At 41.9% G+C, this 21775-nt stretch overlaps 2 protein-coding genes and 1 long non-coding RNA gene across 3 annotated transcripts; all 3 read right to left on the minus strand.

Annotated features, from left to right (window-relative positions):
* Positions 1–349: 349 nt before the first annotated feature.
* On the minus strand, positions 350–1288 carry LOC114912582 (free fatty acid receptor 3-like). The gene has a single exon (XM_029260109.1). It carries the CDS (start codon positions 1280–1282, stop codon positions 350–352), a length of 933 nt encoding a protein of 310 aa, XP_029115942.1. The 5' UTR covers positions 1283–1288.
* Positions 1289–5994: 4706 nt separating this feature from the next.
* Positions 5995–15381, minus strand: LOC114912583 (B-cell receptor CD22-like). The gene is made up of 8 exons (XM_029260110.1): positions 15375–15381; positions 14688–14957; positions 13986–14252; positions 12282–12548; positions 10885–10981; positions 7062–7098; positions 6802–6882; positions 5995–6456 (listed from the first exon to the last, which is right to left on the minus strand). The coding sequence occupies exons 1-8, from the start codon at positions 15379–15381 to the stop codon at positions 6415–6417; spliced, it is 1068 nt and encodes a 355-aa protein (XP_029115943.1). The 3' UTR covers positions 5995–6414.
* Positions 15382–15385: 4 nt separating this feature from the next.
* On the minus strand, positions 15386–19154 carry LOC114912554 (uncharacterized). Its single transcript, XR_003798316.1, has 4 exons — positions 19009–19154; positions 18381–18450; positions 15687–16028; positions 15386–15602 (listed from the first exon to the last, which is right to left on the minus strand). It is a non-coding gene; the product is annotated as an uncharacterized LOC114912554 (long non-coding RNA).
* Positions 19155–21775: the final 2621 nt, after the last annotated feature.

Genomic DNA, 21775 nt, shown 5'->3' on the forward strand with positions numbered 1-21775 from the left:
CTGTGCAAGCTGTCTAAGGTCAAAGATTCTCAGGAATGAGATTCTGACATTCACTGAAAACACAACCATTGAAGAGACAGAGCAGCTGAAAATTGAGAAACTGCACGTACACCTATTGAAAAAAAAGTTGTCTGTAGAGGTCTTGAACACACTGCATATATAAACTATTCACATCCAAGAATACAACAATTAGTTGTGTTACAACCTGAAATTACAACACATTTGAATTTTATAATAAAAGTGATGCCCCATCAAAAATGTTACAAACATGTATCACATTTTTAACTGGCCATCACTTTTATTATAAAAGTAAATTTAAAAAAAAATATTCTGACAAACACTTGGAAATTCAGGGATCATATCCATTTCCAGTTTCTGGTGTTGCCTTTGATTGTCTTTCAGACCTCAGTATGCTTTTACGCAGTCCAAGGACCTTGAAAGGGAGATATTTGACCATGTTCTGGAAGGTGGAAGAAGAAAAGTAGAAGATGATTGGGTCCAGGCAGGTGTTGAAGGTGCTGAGCAGTAGAGTGTAGGACCTCCAGTCTGGGCTCTTCCCCTCCAGGAAGCCAATGACATGGGAGATATTGTATGGTAGAAAGCAGATGACAAACACCAGCAGGGTGCCCAGGGCCATGCCTATGGCCTTCTTCTTCTTCTGGCAGATCCTTGGCTGAGAGTAGAGGATTCGAATACAGCTCAAATAACAGAAGGTGCAGATTAAGAGAGGGGCCAGGAAAATGACAAAAAAGGATTCAAGCCGGACAGGGAGCAAGATGTTCAGCTGCTCTCCAGAGAAGTTATCGTAACAGATTTCAGTGTTCAAGGTGGTGTTCCGTGAGAGAAGGTGCTCTGTGATGAAAACAATACTACAGTGACCTGAGCTGACAACCCAAATGATCACACTGGCTATCCCACCATACAGTGGTTTCTGCATCAGCCTATAGCGGACAGGGAAAGCCACACCCAGGTAGCGGTCCACGCTGACAGCCATGAGCAAAAGAGAGCTGGTGTAGATGGTCGAAAAGAAGAAGAAGGAGGTGATGGGGCACAGGAAGTAGGGGAACAGCCACTTCATTTCTGAAGCTGCCTCATGCATCTTTAGCGGTAAGACAATGAGAAAGAGGAGGTCTGACACAGTGAGGTTGAGCAGTAGGATATCGGTGGACATGGGCTTGCTGTGTACTTTGATGGAGAATGCGCACAGTGACAAGATGTTGGTTGGCAGGCCAATCAGGAAGGTGACAATGTATACAGATAGTATGACCGCACGATTTGTCATGTTGGAGACCAACTACCAGAGACCTGCAAAGGAGAGAAGCAAAGGATAAAATCCTGCGCAATTGGTTTGTTTCTTCAGACAATACCTGAGCTAAGAACTGTATCATGTAAGGCTTTCAAAACATGGCGCTTGGTGTCCAGTTTATGGAAATTAACTGTAGCTGATTGTGCAATTTCATAATTCTTCTTCATTTTTTTGGAGAGATTCCCATCAAAGTGAACAATGTCTTCTGAAGTTTATGCACAGTGGCTGTCCTCTGCATTATATAAACATTCTATTAAATGTGGGAAAACAAATCACGCTCCTCACCACCACACCATGACAGATGACTCCTATTTTTATCTCTTTGCCTCTTTGTTCACCATCTTCTTCAAGCAGCAAGTGGCTTCTGTTTTTATTACATAATTCAGTATTTTTCTTTAATTTTTCATTATTTCATGATGATGATCACAGTGATAATGCTTTTTCATTATCATTACATGATCGTCTGAAATAACATCATAAGTAAACGGGGGGGGGGGGGCTTGGCTGGATCCTGGGGTATGGTAGGTATGGGGTTCGAGTCCTGTTTGGGGTGCCTTGCGGCGAACAGGCGTCCTGTCCGGGGGGGTTCTCCCTTCCCCCCTTGGTCTTGGGCCCTTTGTTACCAGGTTAGTCTGCTGTTTGCCGCGACCCCGCCTGGGACAAGCGGTTTCAGACAGTGTGTGTGTAAAAGAGAGACGGCACACTGATGTGGAGTGTACATTTATAACACTTGCAGAGGTAAATGAAGTGCGCTAGCTCCTTGTGAGGGGGGCATGGTGGTGCAGTGGGTTTGACCGGGTCCTGCTCCCTGGTGGGTCTGGGGTTTGAGTCCTGCTTGGGGTGCCTTGCAACAGACTGGTGTCCTGTCCTGGGTGTGTCCCCTCTCCCTCCACCCTTCTGCCCTGTGTTGCCGGGTTAGGCTCCAGCTCCCCACAACCCCGTATGGGACAAGTGGTGTGTGTGTGTGTGTGTGCAGTTTTGTTTTTCATGTTTTGGTAATTTTTTTTTCTTATAAAGCTGCAAATATGGTGATAAATTTCACTAAATACCTTTTAATCACCAACAAAAGTTAGGAACTACTCACTCAGCAGTTTTGGAAAACAATATATAGCTATAGGAAATCTATAGTATATGGCACACACACACACACACACACACACACACACACACACACACACATTTTCAGAACTGCGTGTCCCATACGGGGTCGCGGGGAGCCGGAGCCTACCCTGCAACACAAGGCGCAAGGCCGGAGGGGGAAGGGACGCACCCAGGACGGGACGCCAGTCTGTCGCAAGGCACCCCAAGCGGGACTCGAACCCTAGACCCACCAGAGAGCAGGACCTGGTCCAACCCACTGCGCCACCGCGCCCCCGCGCCCCCGCATGGCATATACATATGTATACAAATATGTGTATGTGCTGTATATATTTACACATGATAATATATAATAGCAGACTGTATAATGTTATATTATTATATTATTATATTTGGGATCCAGCCTTCCATATTCAATAACACCCTGTCCTAATAAGAGTTGCAGCCTATCCTGGAAACACTGGTCTCAAGGCTGAGGGGGCTAAACCCTGGACCGGATTTCAGTCCATCGCAGGCTGGGCACTCATGCACACGCTTACTGATGCAGTTACATGCTACAGACAATTTAGAGTCACCAATCCACTTGACCTGCATGTCTTTGAACTGTGTGAAGGAACCAGAGCACCCAGAGGAAACCCATAAAGATATGGGGAGAACATACAAACTCCACACAGACTGAGTGTCACGCCCTCGACCGCACCCCAACCACACACACCTGGAAGGAATCAATGAGGCAGAGTATAACGCAGCCATACCACCACTCACAGGTTGCGAAATCTCTCAGAAACAACTGTCCCCTCTATGTTTGCAAGTGTTTTTCAACCCTTCACCTTATGTCTCCTGCCTTTTCCCCCCTGCCCTAAATCTCTGAAAAATTCAGTCTTCTGACATAATAGGGCAAGATAACACGTGAATAATTTATGTGGGCAAAAACTTCCCTGTATAGCCCCAGACCAGTTAGTCTTATAGATGATCTGCATATGTTCTGCATATGTATGTTAATGCCTCTCCCAGAATGACAATATTAATTGGGCAGAAAGCTGGGGGGTTACACCTTGGACGAAACTCCAGTCCGTTGAACAGGATGAAATTCCAGTCCATTGAACAGTAGCCACACATACATAATCACACGGTACAAGCAATTTAGTGCCTCAAATTCAACTGTACTAAAATACAGGGCTTTGGACTGTGGGAGAAAACCAGAGCACCCAAAGGAAACTCACACAGACACAGGGAGAACATGTATACTTTACACTGACTGAGCTGGATTCCAGCCGTCACAGCCCAGATGCTGTGAGGGGCCATGTTGGCTTAATATTAAGTCAGAAGTCTAATTAATACTGTTGTCCATGAGAGTAATATGAGAAGCAAACAGCTGTAACTCACCAGATCAGTGCAATTAAGAGTGAAAGAAGATCAGCATGGTTTCCGCTCACTTGAGCTGGTGATCCTCCTCAAATGCAAAGACTTTTCTTGACTGTGTACGCTAGTTCAGGAAAAATATTGCATGTGATTTTGATAATGCAATGCATACACAAATATGTAATCCCCTGTCAGAATATTCAAACCTCCTGAGAATGATGTCGCTCAGAAAATGTAATAATAGATAAGCATAGATATGATAGTGTGTTAACCATTGACTAAAAGACAAATCACTGATGCTATAATGCAGTTTGAAAGTACACCAGCTCGGATGATCATGAAAGACACTAGCATGGATGGCTGAAGAAACTTTAAAAGCTTGAGCTTACTCTGACTCCCAAATCCTGGAACTTGCAATGGTGTATTGCATGGAAGACATCCAGAAATGAACAATTCTTCATTCCATTATGTAACTGTGCCCCAGACAGCTTCAGCCCGGACCAGAACAAACAATTAAAATGAATGAGTGAATGAACTTACCTTTTTGGAATGTTCATAAACCCATTACAAAAGTGTCATAAGTCAGTTTGGCTCTCATTCATCAATAATCACTTCAAGCACCAAAGCTTACAGTTTTGATTTTATTGCCTCTGAGAGCAAGCATGCAAAATGAGGAAGAAAATATCATCCACATCTAAGGATTTTAGCCTACGTGCCTATAAGTATGTCAGCATTCAAATGTAATTTGCAAATTAGTTCTTGATGCCCTGGCAGAATAAGTGCTTTATTCCAGGAAATCCAAGAGGCGACGTCGCAGAACAGGCAAAAGGTCTCCAAGGTGCAAACGTCGTTGAAGGGGTAATCCAAAAGACAAGGTCGGTACACAAGCAGAAGGTCAAAAATCATAGGGAGGCACTAGGACTAGGAAGAAGGGACTGAAGCAGGATAAATGAATCAGGAGGGAGCAGAGCACTAGCAGGTCACGAGTAGCAAGACTGAACAAGGTTCCACATCAGTCCCTGCTCTGACGCTGTCTTATATGCATCAGTCTGGGCCATGCCCCAGGTGTTCTGCATTGGCTTGGTGGTGTGGGCGTGGCAATATCTTCCAGACTTAATTTGAATTAGAATTTATTTGAAACAGTCAAGTTAAATGTTGACTTTTCTAGGAAGAAAGTTAGACACTGGAGTAAAACACATTTCTGGAGGAAGGATCCATGTAGGCCATCACAGTCAACTGCCAATCTTAGTTTTTCTGATTAAAAGACTTTATTATTCACATAGTGTAAATACCGTTCCAGTAACCACATTCCCAGAATAAATGTATGAGTGCAACACCCACAGTATCTGAAACCGCTTGTCCCAAGCGGAGTCACGGGAAGCCGGAGCCTAACCCGGCAACACAGGGCGTAAGCAGAGGGGGAAGGGAACACACCCAGGACGGGATGCCAGTCCGTCGCAAGGCACCCCAGGCAGGACTCGAACCCCAGACCTACTGGAGAGCAGGACCCAGTCCAATCCACTGCGCCACCACGCCCCCCTTTTATGAATGAAACATTTTGTAAATATCCTTTGATGATGTGCTGGAATAAGATAAATTCTTTGAGCCAATATGAAGTTTCATTCCTGAGTATGTTGAAGGCTTCGGAAAGTTCATCTTTGGTGAAACTCCTTGTCAGCTTAGCAAAACATTTCCTTTGGGAGATCCTTAATTTCCTTCTGTTTAATTAGTCTTGCATCTTGCTTATCTTTGTGGGCAGTGGTGCCTAAATGCACCTGGTATCGACTCAATAACCAGCCTGAAATCATTCCTGCATGTATGTTTTTGGGGGGCTGATACTGTATCTTCTCATTCTTACATTTTGTTGAAAGTGTTTTATCTTTAGCCTTAAACCTGATTGGTTCATGAGCCCCAGCCAAGAGGTGAACATGGGCCTCTCTAGGCATAAACATCTGTCCTCTTTGATGGGGTTCGTGGAAGCATTTTGTGATTTCTTATTGCTGGCAGTACTATACGTAGTGCTGAATCTCGATTGTATTAATAAAACACCTGACTTTCGACATTTTGAAATGTTTTTGTAAACATCTTGTGATGACTGGAATTAGGTAAAATCTTTGAGTAAATATGAAGCTTGATTATTGAATAATGAGAGATGCAGATGTTTAAAACTTTTCATAGAGCGATAGCTGTGAAATTACAATAAAACACAGGACCATCTTGTGCACCCATGTTTCCTTTAATCAATTATAAGAGGAGGAGAAGAGAAGGTAAGGTGTAAATGGAATAGAGTGTCCTGGACCCTCTTTTCAAAATCACCAAATCTTTCATAAGACAACACACATTCATTTATAAAGCAAAGAAGCCACTACTTATTCTCAAAGGGACTCAACACTATTAGAAGCAACAAACAAGGATTATACTAATTTGGGACCACAAAAGATTCCAGCTCGTGTTTTACGGTGCCATTGTCCCTCAGCTCACACATTACCTCAAGGACATGTAGGTTAAGCATTGTAAACCACTTTGGATAAAAGTGAGAGTCAAGCAACACATGAATAAGTCATATATCAAAGCCATAAACAGCACATGCTCTTCTTCCTGAGTCCAGTCAGCACAGTAATTGCTGAGAACAGAGTCCATTCTACATGTCATTTTTCTGGGTTTGTTTTACTGGCCGTACCTCTTACAGTCTGTAAGACAAACAAAATGTAAAAGTGTTAACGAGGTGCAAAACAACTTATTTAAACCTTATGCAAATAAACCTTGATATCTAGAGCTACATATGAACCCTTTGAGCAAGTCTTTAAACCTGACACTAAAATCATTATTAGATTCAAGGAAGCTTTGCTTTTTTTATTATTTTTCTGAAAACAGATTGATTGTTCAAGGAACTACAATATTTTGTGGTCACTGTTATATTTATATTGTACATTTCTTTGTCATCAAACAGGAAGTTGTAGCATCAGGAAACTATCACGGTGCCAGTCATCAGTTTGTAAATGTAACCTACAGGGCAGTGTGTGAAAAAGACTCACCTTAAGAGTGTCATAATCAGAATCCAGAGTCTTCATATCTAGACTTGTGTAGGTGTCATTGACGGGGTCAGAATAGACACCCTGATGACAGAGAAAATAGAATACATAGAATAGTATTTTAATGATGTGTGCTTTAAATTATTTTGTAAATGACAGAAAAAGTCTGCTCATCTGGAATTTTTAAGAAAATAACTAACTCTGCAAGTATGTATGACTGTAAACAATGAATAAAGTTTTATTAAAACCCTTACTTGACTTACATCATCTTTCTGTCCTTCTGATCCATTTGTTGCTGATCTGCAACACAGAAACCAACACTTGAACTAATAACATTTTTTTTTCAAAATTGTTTTTATTAAATCAAATAAATAACCCAGTAGATGTTGTTAACCATCCTGTGTGAGAACCAGGGGCGGACTGGCCATCTGGACTTTCTGGAGAAGTCCAGAACGGCCGTCCGTCCGACGGCCGTCGGCCTGGCTGGTTCATCATCAAAGAAAAAGTGTCAGATTAAGTGACGTTGACAGCCGACAAAAGGGGACGCTAATGCAATCTTTTTTTGCTTATAATAAACCGAAACTGACGCAAAGGAGAGTGGGCTCGTGATGGCAAGCAAAAAACGTAAAGATAAAGGCGGTTGGGAGAAGCTAAAAGAAAAAAAAGCAAAGTCCTTCGAGACCGACGCTACAAAATGCAAAAAAATAACAGAGATGTTTGGCAATAGTGTTGCCAGCAGCAGTGCAACTGCAGGCAGCAGTAGCCCTAATCTTGAGCCTGATGAGCAAGAGACAGCAGCAGTTGCTCCTGAACCAATGGTTCTGGTGAGTCGCCTGTCAGGACGGTTACATCAGGTTACCTTTGCCCGCCTCTCTCACTATAGAGCATGTAGCCTATGAACAGCGCTGTAGTAAAATCCCAGGACATCCCTAGTCCGAACGTTCACTGCTATTTATCACTCCGCATTGTCTGACGTGAATAATTCCATTCATTCATAACGAGACAGCAGCGATTCTACAACGGGTTACAACATTGCGAGTGAGTTAGAAAATAGAGTAAATGAAGTAGCCTAAGGCGATTGCTCCGATTAACATGTAACATGAGAATGAGCGAGTTTGCAAATAATTTGTGCACACATGGTCACTCTCACTCAGCTTGGCTGCAGCATGACTTTTGTCGTTGCGTGGCAACAGTAGACGCCAAAACGATATTATTTTGATCGTGGCATGTAGGCTAACCCAGCCAATATCCAAATTCACACCCATTCATCCCGTTTTAAATTGCCCACGAACTGGTCACGAACTCACATTAAAACAAACAGAATTTAACAGTTCTAATGGTGCTACGTGTCAGTTTGCACAATCAGGTGTTCTCACGTTATCTACAGCTGAAATTATAGCAAAACATAAGCTATAATTCTCCCCAGGACTGAGATAACATCATGCAGACAACCATTTTGTCTGAAAATAAACCTAAAATAATGTGTTTGCTTTCCATAACATTCAAAGTGTTATAAGAATATATCAGAATATATAAATAATTTAAAAGTAATTTAGGATTGGTTTAATATTAAGTGACAGATGTTATACTGAGACTTATCTGAAATCAACTGATCCGTATTCATTTGCTTATTCAGGGTGAAGGTAGTTGCAGGAGCGATAAGCATAGTGTCGATGACACACACACATGCACACACACACACACACACACACACACACACACACACATATGAATACTCAAATTGTAGAATAGTTCTGTTGTTTCTAGATTCTAGGTTTATGTTTATCATTATATGTCATATTATACATTTTTGCGTTCTGCTCTTTTTATGTAGATTTCAAGTATTTTAGTTATAATAAATTTATTTCAATCACCATGGGTTGTGTGATGTTATTTGCCATAAATGCGATACATCGACTCCTGTAATATTGTGAGATAGTAGCGGCTGTTTGTAGTTGTGGTGGGGCCTATTTGGGGGAAAATCCTGGGCCGTTTTTCACTCCCAGTCCGTCCCTGGTGAGAACCCAGACATTAAGAGATGCTAATAAAAGTTTTTCACTGAGTTTAAAAAAAGTGCTTCAGCTATGAAAGATGGGAAACAGCTGATGTGAAGACAAACGTAACAAAATTCTCTTGCTCTATGAACAAGAAAAACTCAAGTGGAACATATCACACCTTTCTCTAAATTGTATCACAGTAGTTATCCTTGTGAATTTTGTGACCATTTTGTGAAAAGATATAAACAAGGTCTTGCACAATATAACATTTTCTTGTAATTTCTCATAACCTCAAACGTGACTTCGTGATTTACTTGTAATATGAGTTTTTCTCATTGCTTTGGCCATATTTTCCGCAATACTCACATATTTCACATATTTCCACACCCCCGTCAGCAAAGCCAAGCGACTGCACGTGCTGCCGATCAGCATGACCAGGTGTAAAGGGAGCGCTGTCACAACACAGGGTTGTGGAACCTTACAACACTGACCTGCTTGGCTTGTGATTCAGCGGTCTACTCCCAGTTCCCTATTCCTGTTCAGTGTTCCTGACTCTCCTGGCTTCTGACCCCTGCTTGCTCACCCGGTTACTGAGATCTGATTCGCCCTGCAAAATCGACGTCCACGCCTTGGAAGACCCGTGCCTGTCCCTAACCTCCGATCTCTGTCTCATCCTGTGACTGCACCAAAATAAACGTACCCGCACTTGGGTCCAAAACCCTACCTCCTGTCTCCCATCCCTGTTTGACTTTGACACACCTGCAGAATTGCTTCCTTCAAGAAACAACCATGCCATTTTGTGGGAGATACCGTAAGAAGATACCGTATTATCATATCGTTAGTTTGTATTTGGGTAAATTTACATTTATTCACTTAGCAGACACTTTTCTCCAAAGCAACTTACAATGGATACTATGTAGCATTACTAGCCCACACACCCTATTCACCAAGGTGATTCACACTGCTAGACCCACCACTGACAATGGGTCCCTCATCCACACATAAGTGGAATACACTCTCTCTGTATTACTCACACACTGTGGGGAAGCTTAACAGCATGTCTTTGGACTGTGGGAGGAAACCCAGGCAGACATGAGGAGAACATGCAAACTCCACAGTGACTGGGTGAGGATTGAACCCACGTTCTCTTGCACCACCCAGGCGCTGTGAGGCAGCAGCTCGACTCGCCGTGCTGCCCAAAACCCTCACTAGACTTATGCAATAGCTGCAGTGCTGCTTTTTAACTGACCAAGCAAGTACACTTAAATCATAGGTTTTATATTGAACTCTTTTGGGGTGGCAGGAATGCTGCTTTTTAAAGCAAGTGTCATTGCGAGCAGAGGACACTGAAGAGGCTGGACCCAAGTGCAGGAATTATTCAAAACCAAAGGACTAGGCTGATTCTCATGGTTGGTGACAGGCGAATAGTCGGTCAACTGGCAAACAGGCATAGAGCGAGTCACTAACGTAGCAGTCAATGGACAAAGCAAGCAGGCATTACCAGGGAGACGTGAAGCTGGGCTAGGGAGCGAAAAAGAGCAGGACATGGGACGAGGTAGGTTGAAGAGCGCAAAGGGGACGGTTGTCTCAAGTGAGATTCCGCAACCAGGCAGTGGTAGAGTGGTGCTCTTTATACCTGCTTGCTCTAATTACAACCAGGTTCTGCTGGGTGATGTGCGAGTGTGGTCATCTCAGTAAGCAAGCAAGTACACTGAAGTCATAGGTTTTATAATGACCTCTTTTGGGGTGGCAGGAAATATGGCATAACCTTAAGGTAGCAACTTTATGGAGAAGAGAAGAGAGAATTGCGAGCATTCCATTTGCAGTCACTTTCAGTGCTTATGTTTTATGAGATTTTATAATTTCCCTCAAGCTATTGGAGAGCTTACACAAAATCAGGACCAAATCATGCATCTGTGCAAATTTTGCATTCTTTTCTGTTATATCAATCACGTAGAAATAAACTAACAACTTAGATTGTTATAATTTTGACTTAAAATCTGCATAAATTTATCTGGCAGTATCATAAATTGTATAAATGAATACAGCATATGTAAAAACATGTGACAGTAGTTATTCAGACTCTTACCTCTTCCACACAACAGCAATAAGAGCTGCAAGAACCAGCGCGCCTGCCGTTCCACCAACTGTCCACATGACAACCGACCGGTTCCCTGACTGGTTCCCTGTGACGAGCCACAAGTGTTAGTACGACTTCCAATTTTGAGTTAATCCAATTAGATCCTCACCAGAGCTAAACAGTAACTGTAACCTTGCAGTTTTCATATTGGTTTTAATCAGCAAGAAACACAACAGCCATAAGACACATCATGGCAGAGATCCCATCAGCTGGCCCAATGACAGCTCTCTGTTCCCCTGTGAAGAGGTAAAAACACGTGGTACTATTATGATTTTCTGATATGGGTAAATCTTCACTACAGCTCTTTATTAGTTGTTGTCCTGCAGTTTTACAATTCATTTTCAAGATTTACAAAGTTACACTTGAACCAACAACCTGCTATCTGAATTATTACATCAATAACACAATTAATAGTGCTATATGAGGAAAAAGCAGCTCAATGCTTTTGAAAGTTTACATTTCAGAGCTACTCAAATATAGACAGTAAACACAGGAAAGATAGTATGGCATGTACTTCCCCTGTCTCCATTTAATGATTTATAAATTGGTTTTCAAATGAGTGTTTTCGGTATTGACCAGTAAGAATCAAACGCTATAGTACACGACTACCAAAACTACTGAGTTGATGTGGTGAAGTGACATATTCGAAGGCAGGAAAAGGAACTGCACTATTTTGTGAGCTAGCTAGAGGTGGAGCCAGAACAAAGGTGTGGGGATGAACTTGATGGACAGCTCCCCACTACCCACCCAATACCTCTTCAAGGTAATGACAACAGGCTGCCAACAACTGAAGGAAAATCAAGATGGGCATTGAAGGCAGCTGGTCTGATGCCTTTAGGGGGAAGAGCAAGAGAACTTTCTCTAACTGAAAGAAGGATATAATTATTGGTAAATAGGCTTAGGTTTTGCTGCTAGTTCATTTCAGTGACACACACACACAGAGTCCGAAAACGCTTGTCCCAAGCGGGGTCACGGCAAACCAGAGCCCAACTCATCAAGGCAGGGCGCAAGGCGGGGGAGCGGTACACAACCGGGTTGGGATGCCAGTCCGATTGAAGGCACCCTCAGCAGGACTCAGAACCCAGACCCACCAGAGAGCAGGACCCAGCCAAACCCACTGCACCGCCGCACCCCCCACCACTTCAGTGACTCTTTTATTTTGAACTTAAAGAGCATACTCTTTACATTTTGTTAGGATTCTCTTTTTGACAATAACATTTTTTTTGGTGAGAAAATCATTAATTTCTCATTTGTTCTGCCCATGTGTTGAAAACCACCACACACCAGGTTACCCTATTATTCCACTTTCATGAAACACACACATGCACATGTATGTATATACATACCATGAATGTTGAATATTACAGTATTAGACTTTTGAGTTCCAACTTTGTTACTTGCTTCACAGTGATACTCTCCACTGTCTTCAGATCTGATGATACTGATGTTATAATTCTGCCGTGATCCTCTCTGTGAGATTTCAGCTCCATTCTTAAACCAGGCATATGTGTCCACAGGTGGGTTGGCTTTGCTGTTGCAGGTCAGAGTCACTAAACTGCCCTCCACTATGTCTCCAGAGGGACTGATTGATACCAAAGTGTCCTTTGGGGAATCTGAAAAGGAAAAATCCAGTGGACCATTAAAAATATATATCTTTGACATCTGTCATAAATGTAATTGAAGTTATAAAACTGATATTTGAAATTAAAATCCACTACTTGCTATATTTGGTTAATTTTACATACACACATTCTCTGAACCGCTCGTCCCATACGGGGTCACGGGGAACCGGAGCCCAAGCGGTTCAGAAGATTCTGTGTGTGTGTGTGTCTGTGTGTACTTGCTATATTCAAGGCTGCATGGTGGTGCAGCGGAAAGTACTGGTGCCTCATAGCTGCCTTTGACTGTGGATTTGAACCCAGCTCAGTCTGTGGAAACTACATGTTCCGCTGTGCTTATGTGTTTCCTCCATGGTTTGAAGATGTGTGTCTCTGCCTTGATTACACTGTGTTTATGAATGACTGTGTGCATGATCATCTTGTGCTGGGCTGGTGTCTCATCTAGGCTGTACCCTGAATTGTGGCCAGTGTCTCTGGGATAGGCTCTAGATCACCATGATGCTGACAGGGACAAGTGGTCATTAACATGCTACTCCTGTATTGTATGTAAATGTTTATGTACCTTAAAAAAAAATTGTAGGAAGGTTATCAGGATTCATCTATCCTGCGTTTGATGCACCTGCTCGAGCGAAGAACATCGGTGCATCAAGTGGAAAGAAACAAACTAGGTTTACTTAAGAATCACGTCGGCAGCTATGTCTCTTTTTCCTAATGTAATGTACACATTGTATTTTCGCAGAGATGTATGTCGCTTTGGAGAAAAGCGTCTGCTAAATGAATAAATGTAAATGTAACAGTGAGTATGTTTCCTTCCTTTTTTACTTTTGAAAACTCCAGAAAACCGTCACCATTTATACATTTTCGGCTGTGATTGTCATATTACAGAACAGAACATTAATACACCGTATGCGATAAGTGCCATGTCCATCATTGCTTTATTCTGGCAAGAGGCTAAAATTTCTCATCACAGTACATTAACTGGAGTAGAGCTGTTTTAATCTCACTTACAGTGAATGTTTCAGGAGTAGGGATTTACTGACTTGATGGTTTCATACTGTCATTTTCTGCACTTACATTGAATACACACACACACACACACACACACACACACACATTTTCAGAACCGCTTGTCCCATACGAGGTCACGGGGAACCGGAGCCTACCCGGTAACACAGGGCGTAAGGCCGGAGGGGGAGGGAACACACCCAGGACGGGACGCCAGTCCGTCACAAGGCACCCCAAGCGGGACTCGAACCCCAGACCCACCGGAAAGCAGGACCGTGGTCCAACCCACTGCGCCACCGCACCCCCTGGACTTACATTGAATATTAAAATGAAATCATGCAAAGGTGCTTTGTCCAATTCTATGCTGTCCCACAGACACTATTCATTTTGAGTAATAATAACTAAAAGGACTATATTGTCACTTACACAGAACATTTACAGTATATACTCCAGAGGTACCAGTTCCACGTGTATTTGTTGCGACACAATAGTACTCTCCGCTGTCCTCAGAGGTGATGTTAGTGATGTCATAATCCTGCATTGATCCTCTCTGTGAGATTTCAGCTCCATTCTTAAACCAGCTGTATGTGTCCACTGCTGGGTTGGCTTTGCTGTTGCAGGTCAGAGTCACTAAACTGCCCTCCAATATGTCTCCAGAGGGACTGATTGATACCAAAGTGTTCTTCGGGGAATCTGAAAAGGAAAAATCCAGTGGACCATTAAAAATATATATCTTTGACATCTGTCATAAATGTGAATGAAGAAGAAATTATAAAACTGATATTTGAACTCAAAATCCACTCCTTGCTGCATGTTGGTTTAATTGTGGTTTTCTCACGGCCGCATGGTGATGCAGCAGAAAGGACTGGTGCCTCACAGGTGCCTTCAAATGTGGGTTTGAATCAAGCTCATTTACAAGGATAGTGCTGTTTTTATCCCACTTACAGCCACAGCTAATGTTTCAGGAATAGTGATTTACTCACTGTATGGTTTTCTCATTCTTACTGTCATTTCTTGCACTTAACATAAAAATTAAAATGGTGCATAGGTGCTTTGTCCAACTGTGCTGTGTCACATATGCGATTCATTTTGAGTAATAATAAATAAGAAAACTCTTTTGTCACTTACACTGAACATCTACACTATACAATTCAGAAGTTCCAGTTCCATGCGTATTTCTTGCGACACAACGGTACTTTCCACTGTCTTCAGATCTGATATTAGTGATGGTGTAATAATTCTTCTGTGATCCACTCTGTGAATTTTCAGCTCCATTCTTAAACCAGGTATATCTGTACACTGGTGGGTTGGCTTTGTTGTTGCAGGTCAGAGTCACTGAACTGCCCTCCAGTATCTCTCCAGAGGGACTGACTGATACTGAAGTGTTTTTTGGAGAATCTAGGAGAGAGAATGGCAGATTTGGTGGTCACTTGAAATAATACAAATTGCAAATGATGCCACATACTGAAGTGTCTTTTGGGACATCTAAAATAAACGATAAAAATTAGCAATAATACATGCATGATATCTGCACTTTTTATGAGCTATGGTAAATTTGTGAACTTCATGAAAGAAAGAACACACATTGAATTAGGCATTTCAGGATCCTGCACATTTATAGTCTTTTTCTATACTGCCTACAGGAATGCAATTTCAACAACGTAATTTTATTGTTACTATACCTTAATCTTCTGATACTGTTGTGCTCATAATTGTATCTGTCGAAAAATATATCCATTCCTTGTACATTATTTAACAATAGCTTCAGTCCTTTTTTTCATTATTTTCTTGTAAAAATTGGTAATCACGACTTACATTCCATAGAGACCTTAACTGGTGCAGACTGAAAATTCTCAGATCTTCTCAGAGCACATGAATACATTCCATTTTCTTCAGGTACTAAAACATTGTCATACTGATTGAGTACATATTTCCCATCTCTAAACCAAACATAGTCATTATGGACTTTTGGAAAGCAGATGTTTTTACAGGTCAGTGTCGCTTGGGACGTCGCAGATGGTTGACTCTTTTCCACCTGTAGAGCTTCATTTAAGACAAACACAATTCAATTTCTATTCTTTGTTCATTTATTTGTTAATTATTTTTGACTTTTGAAATTAGAATTACCTGTCACTGACAGTGTCACTCCAGGCTCACCGATCCATTTTTCTCCATGTGTAACTAACCTAAACCAATATGTTGCTGAATCACGCTCTTCAACATTTTCAATTCTGAAGGTGCAGTCTTCAGACTTATCTCCTAGGTATGTCACACGATCGTGATAATGTTGGTCCTGTTTTAGGTCCTCAGGATCTTTATTTGTCTCTCGTTTATTAATCCAAAATGTTTCATTTACTCTATGACCACGGGGATACTGGTAAGAGCAGGGTATTGTCACTGATGATCCTTTCAAGGCACAGATGTGTGGCTTTTCATAAGTAACTTTCCAACCTTTAACACCCAGAACACCTGAAAGAAATTGCACTTCTTGTCACATTTTAATCTCTGTGCTGCTTCATTCAGACAGAATCAGACAGGTATTGAAAATATGACAAAACTGCACAGGAAGACACAGAAATAAAATATATATGAGACAATTATAAACTATAAATAAAACAAGGTACATATATACCAAAGCACTAACAGGAAATGATAAAAAAACAGAACCACATATTAACAGTGAGTTCTGCAATACTTGTACTGGAGTGACTGTGGTGGCATTAGTGTAAAATTAGTGCTAAGTGGTGTGTCAAGCAAAAGATAAAAATGCATTAAAAACTTCTTGCCCAACTGACATGTTTCTCACTTTTTCTGCTGCATAAATGAGAAAATGTCTGCTACTGCCATGCAGAAACAGCACTACTATCAGCTAGTGACAAAAACTAGTATTTGAAGTATTCTTAAAAAACCCATGTTACCATTGCTTTGCTGTAAGGCTCTCTTATTTACATTTATTCATTAAGTTGATTCTTCCTTCTAAATCAGCTTACAACATTAAGATACCTGCAATTATTTACCACTGTGCACAGCTGGGCAATTGTTGCTGGAACAATTTAGGGTAAGTACCTTGTTCAAAGGTACTAGAGCCAGAGGTGAAATTCAAACCTGTGACCTTTGGGTCCAAAGGCAGCAGTTCTACACCACTACACAACCAGCTGTGCCTCTTATCTTGATTCATATTATTTGAAACAACAATATTAATAATATTAATGATAATAACAGATGGTGCACAGTGGCGCTGCTGCATGACAGAGCCTGTACTGCTCAGGTGTAGATTCGAACCTGGCTTAATTTATGTGGAGCTTGCATTTTCTCCCTGCCTCTGTGCGGGTTTCCTCCTGCATTTTGAAGACATAGAGTCTGTACAAACTGGCGACAGTGAATTGCCCAAAGTGTGTGAATGCATGAGTAAGTGTGTGTGCATGTGTGACTACCCTGTGATGGACTGGCATCCTGTCCAGAGTAAACCCAGCGCCTTGCACCGAGTGATTCTAGGATATACTTTGGACCACCGTGACCCTGATCAGTTAGTGAAAATGAATGACTCAGTAAATAGTGATAACTATTATTTAATAAGGGTGGCACGGTGGCGCAGCGGGTTTGACAGGGTCCTGTTTTCTGGGGGGTTTGAGTCCCGCTTGCGATGGACTGGTGTCCTGTCTGGGGTGTGCCCCCTCATTCTCCACTCTTATGCCCTGTGTTGCCTAGCCAGGTTAGGCTCCGGCTTGCTGTGCCCCTGTTGGGACAAGTGGCTTCAGCAAATGTGTGTGTGTGTGTGTGTGTGTGTGTGTGTGTGTGTATTAGTTAATTATTCATGTACTGAGTAAATCTGAATCTGTAAGTTCAGCAGTCTCCCCTGGGTCCCCTCTTAGTTCAGTTCTTGCTGTGGCCACATTGTGCACATATTCTGTCCATCTCAAAGAATTCTGGGACTTAACACATAACATAGTAGTGCATCCTTAAGTTAGCAAGTTCAATAGAGAGTGAGATGATAAAGCGTTTTGCCTTCCTCGCCACTGTCACACTATTTTCACTGTGTGCTAACAATTCTTTATAAATGTCATGGCTAAAGCATCTGTCTGATAACAAGTGAGACTAAAAGTAAAATAACGTTCAAGAAGTGTTACAGTTTATTGTGGGTGTAACAAAAAACTGTGGTTAAAATCTGCAGTTTCTGAGGAACTTATGAAGGGCATCTCTTGTGGTGTTGAAGGCCAAGTTGGCTTCTGCGAGCTGGTTCTGTCCATGACAAATACAGGCATATTCTGGAGGAAAACTGTTCAATTCTGTGAAGGACTTTGGACTTTGTGGGTCTGGCTCCGATATGATGGAAAGACCTCCCCATCTCACTCAGAACTACTGAATCTCTCTCTACATCGAATAAGTGCAGCTACGCATGTAATGTATCAAAGTTCATACTGTGGTATGAGAGAAATTGACTGGACTCAAGAAATATGTGCTTGCATTTAGATCTCTGTTGATGTTGTCTGTTGATGTAATGCACTTTTTGTTGTTCTCTGATATGTATTTCACTTTGGAGAAAAGTATCTCTTAAAATTATAAATGTAAATGTAAAGAAATTAAAAAAGTTATTTTATTCTGACTGTGTATTACATACTGTGTAAAAGAGTGGAGCAAATGGTAGCAAATTGATAAATCACTAAATTCTAAAGCCTTATAATCTCTATTCTGAGTTGTTTTTCTCCAGTTCTTATGAAAACACATTATGATGTATATTACTGCACCACTGTATCTATTTTATTGCACACACAATTACCACATTTTTACACAGCAAAATGAGTTACAGATAAAACACTTTACCTGATAGCAAGAGAAGGATGGTGACACATTTACAGGATGATGTTGTCAAGGACATTTTTATTCCAGTCTGCTAGATATTGAAACACTCAATTAATGACAAATTACAGAACAGCAGTAACATTTTGAGACATCAACATTCAATACATTTTTTAAAAAAAGTCACAGTACAAACAAGCAATAGATATAATATAGTACATAGTAATAATATAATATAGATATCATATAGATATTACTGTGCAGTTCTGTGAAGCTACAATAAAACTCATCTTTCTTTCATAAGCATTTGTGTGTCAGACAAAATATAACCTTCCTGGTTAATACTGGCAGAATATATTAGTGCATTAATACTGCTGGAAGCTACCGGACTCTGTTTCTATAATCATGTGTATAATAAGAGGAAAAGACGCCCCTGGTCTGTGAAATCTCCACAATTAGAAAAACTCGTCCTTTCATCAACTTTTATAAGTATGACGCAGGTGACCCTGTCTATTACCTGTTTATTACCTCTCTATTACGTGTTTATTACCTAATCAGCTGCAGACAACATTGTAACCCGTTAAGTGAACAAGAAAGAGTGACACCACTGTATTTAACAGCACTTGTTTTTAGCAAAACTGGTAAAACTTACCTCATTAGGCTTAGCGGAATCCTTATTTCCAGGCGTTCTGACAACAAAAGAAAGAAGGCAATAAAAGTTAGGAGACTCGTCCGGTTTTCCAAAGCGACTCACGCACTTTGTACACCACCAGTTTTTGGTCCTGAGCTGCTCATGTTCATCACTTTTCCTTCCTGTTTTGCGAGTTTTGCAAACGAGTCATTTCCCGGAAAGAAGCGACGATTCGATTTCACTTTTTAATAAATATTACAGCACAAAATAAACATCTTCGGTTTCAATGAATGTGCCAACACAAAGTTTATCAACATTTAATTTTATCCTTGTGTAATGTCTTTTTTCTGAAATGTCTGCTTTTTTATTGTCAAAGCGCAGATTACAGTTAATTTAGGTTCATTTGAGTCATTGCACAGTTTCCCGAAGTCCATCTGTCTTCATTCTTCTTTTAATGTTATGGTTAAAAGAAATTACTAACATGATCTCTACTCAAGCAGAGAGACACCGGCCCCCGGTGCGAATCCGCGATCCCGACATTTGGACCGGCCTCGCGGGAGCGCGCAAACAACGCGCTTCGCTCCACGGAAGCAGCGTCGAGAATGAGCGGAGCGGTCGAAGGCGGTCATGCGGGGTGGAGGAAGGTCCCGGGAGCCCCAGGTGTCGGTGGAGGTCTGGGAGAAGTACTTGACCGCGGCTCCACAACAGCGACCGTTTCTACCACACAGTGTTTGACCATGGCATGTTTTCCCGGCGTTGCACGAACGCCTCTGTCTCGCGCGTCTCTACACAGCCGATTATTCGTTCGCTTCGTATTTCAGGTTTTTTTCTCCTGATCCCACTGTTAATGTTTGCACACAACTTCTGTCAATTTGCGTGAGAGGAACGCGGTGGCGCGGCAGCGCAGCGGGTTTGATCGGGTTCTGCTCTCCGGTGGGTCTGGAGATCAAGTCGCACTTGGGGTGCCTTGAAGGACCGGCGTCCCGTCTTGAGTGTGTCCCATCCCCCCCTCCGGCCTGGCGCCCTATGTTGCCGGGTTAGACTCCGGCTCCCCGCGACCCCGTGTGGGACAAGACGGTGTGTGTGTCTCTATTAAATCAGTTTAATGTACATTATACATCAGCAAGAAAGCTTCTAATAATATGAATCTGCTGTTTCTTTCTAAATTGAAAGAGTTTATGATAGTACAAATCAGACAGGTCACGGTAAAAAAAAATCTCATCCTAACAAATAGTGTAACTGGTTTCTTTTCAAATTCTGTTTCCTTTTAACCAAGGTACCAGTTGCAGCATGGTCAGTGTCATCATCTCAACATTGACTCATGGTAAACGCTTGCATGGATTTCATGGGAAGGGAGGAAATGAATGTGGTTTACCGTTACCTTAAACACATCTTTTGGTTGCAAACACAGGGAGAACATGGAAACTCCACACCTCTGGAGCTGCATTCAAACCTCTTTCCAAAGACACAAAGCTCAGAAGCCGCGAGGTACCGGTTTTACCTGCTGCGTTACCATGCTACAAATGTACCAGGTTGTCTATGTGATTTTTTTTTTTTTGTTTATTTCACAAAAGTCACTCTTCATTCTTCCAAAATGCATCCACCTGTTTGGTTCTTGTGTCTTTTCCCAAACTACTCTTACCTATTTTGAATAACCACTAACTAGATTCTAAATGTACTTTTATTGACATTCTCACAATATTTTATCAGCAGTGTTGCCATCTACTGGCTATAATATACATACACACACACACACACACACACACACACATTTTCAGAACCGCTTGTCCCATACGGGGTCACGGGGAACCGGAGCCTAACCCGGCAACTCAGGGCGTAAGGCTGGAGGGGGAGAGGACACACCCAGGATGGGATGGAAGTCCGTTGCAGCACACCCCAAGCGGGATTCAAACCTCAGACCCACTGGAAAGCAGGACCCGGTTCAACCCACAGTGCCACTGCACCACTGTGGGACCAGGTGAGTTGTGTTCAATCAGGTCACTTAAAGCGGGATGTCTGGTGATGACTGGGGATATTGCTCCTTGGGTCATGACACAGTTGCCATTCAATGACAGTGAGCACTGCCTCTCTTATTGCCCCAGACTGTTGGGAAAAGATGAACTGCCTGGAGTAGTTGCACGATCAATATGAACTATATGAAGAAGCACTTCTGGCATCTAAATTGTACAAAGGAAAGTGTATGAGAACTGAGTGGCCGGTGGTCGAGCTCTTTTACCCAGTATTGAGCAGCAAGGGTACTGGTCCTTGGATCGCATCACTCACAATCAAAAGCAGAAGCAGTGATGAGGTTAATACTGAATGCGACGTGGTGGAACATTATCCCAGCAGCTACGACTAAGATCATCAAAGTTGTGTGCTGTTTTTAGCATGTTTACTGGTCAGAAAGAAGAGAGCTGATGAGTACAGACTTTTCCTTTTTTCTGACTTGAAGGAGACTTGGAGAATCTGTAGGCAGGTTGTTCCAGTTCTACATAGATTACTGAGTGTCTTTGTAGATAGCCTTGCTAGTACACATTACTTTCTTGGGTTTTGTACGTGCAGTGGTTCATGGGTTAAAGTGCTTCACAATATTTCCATTTATGATTTGTTTGCTTTTATGTTTCAGGATGGAACTGTGATCACAGTTACCTGCTGGACAACTAGGTGTGTGACTGACAGCTGCAGGCCTCCCTAGTTTGCTTACTTTATTGTTTATATTTCTATTTTATTATCTTTTTTTGTAGATGAGGGGTGCGGTGGCGCAGTGGGTTGGACCACAGTCTTGCTC

Source organism: Scleropages formosus, chromosome 18 (assembly GCF_900964775.1).
Source record: "Scleropages formosus chromosome 18, fSclFor1.1, whole genome shotgun sequence".
NCBI lineage: Eukaryota > Metazoa > Chordata > Actinopteri > Osteoglossiformes > Osteoglossidae > Scleropages > Scleropages formosus.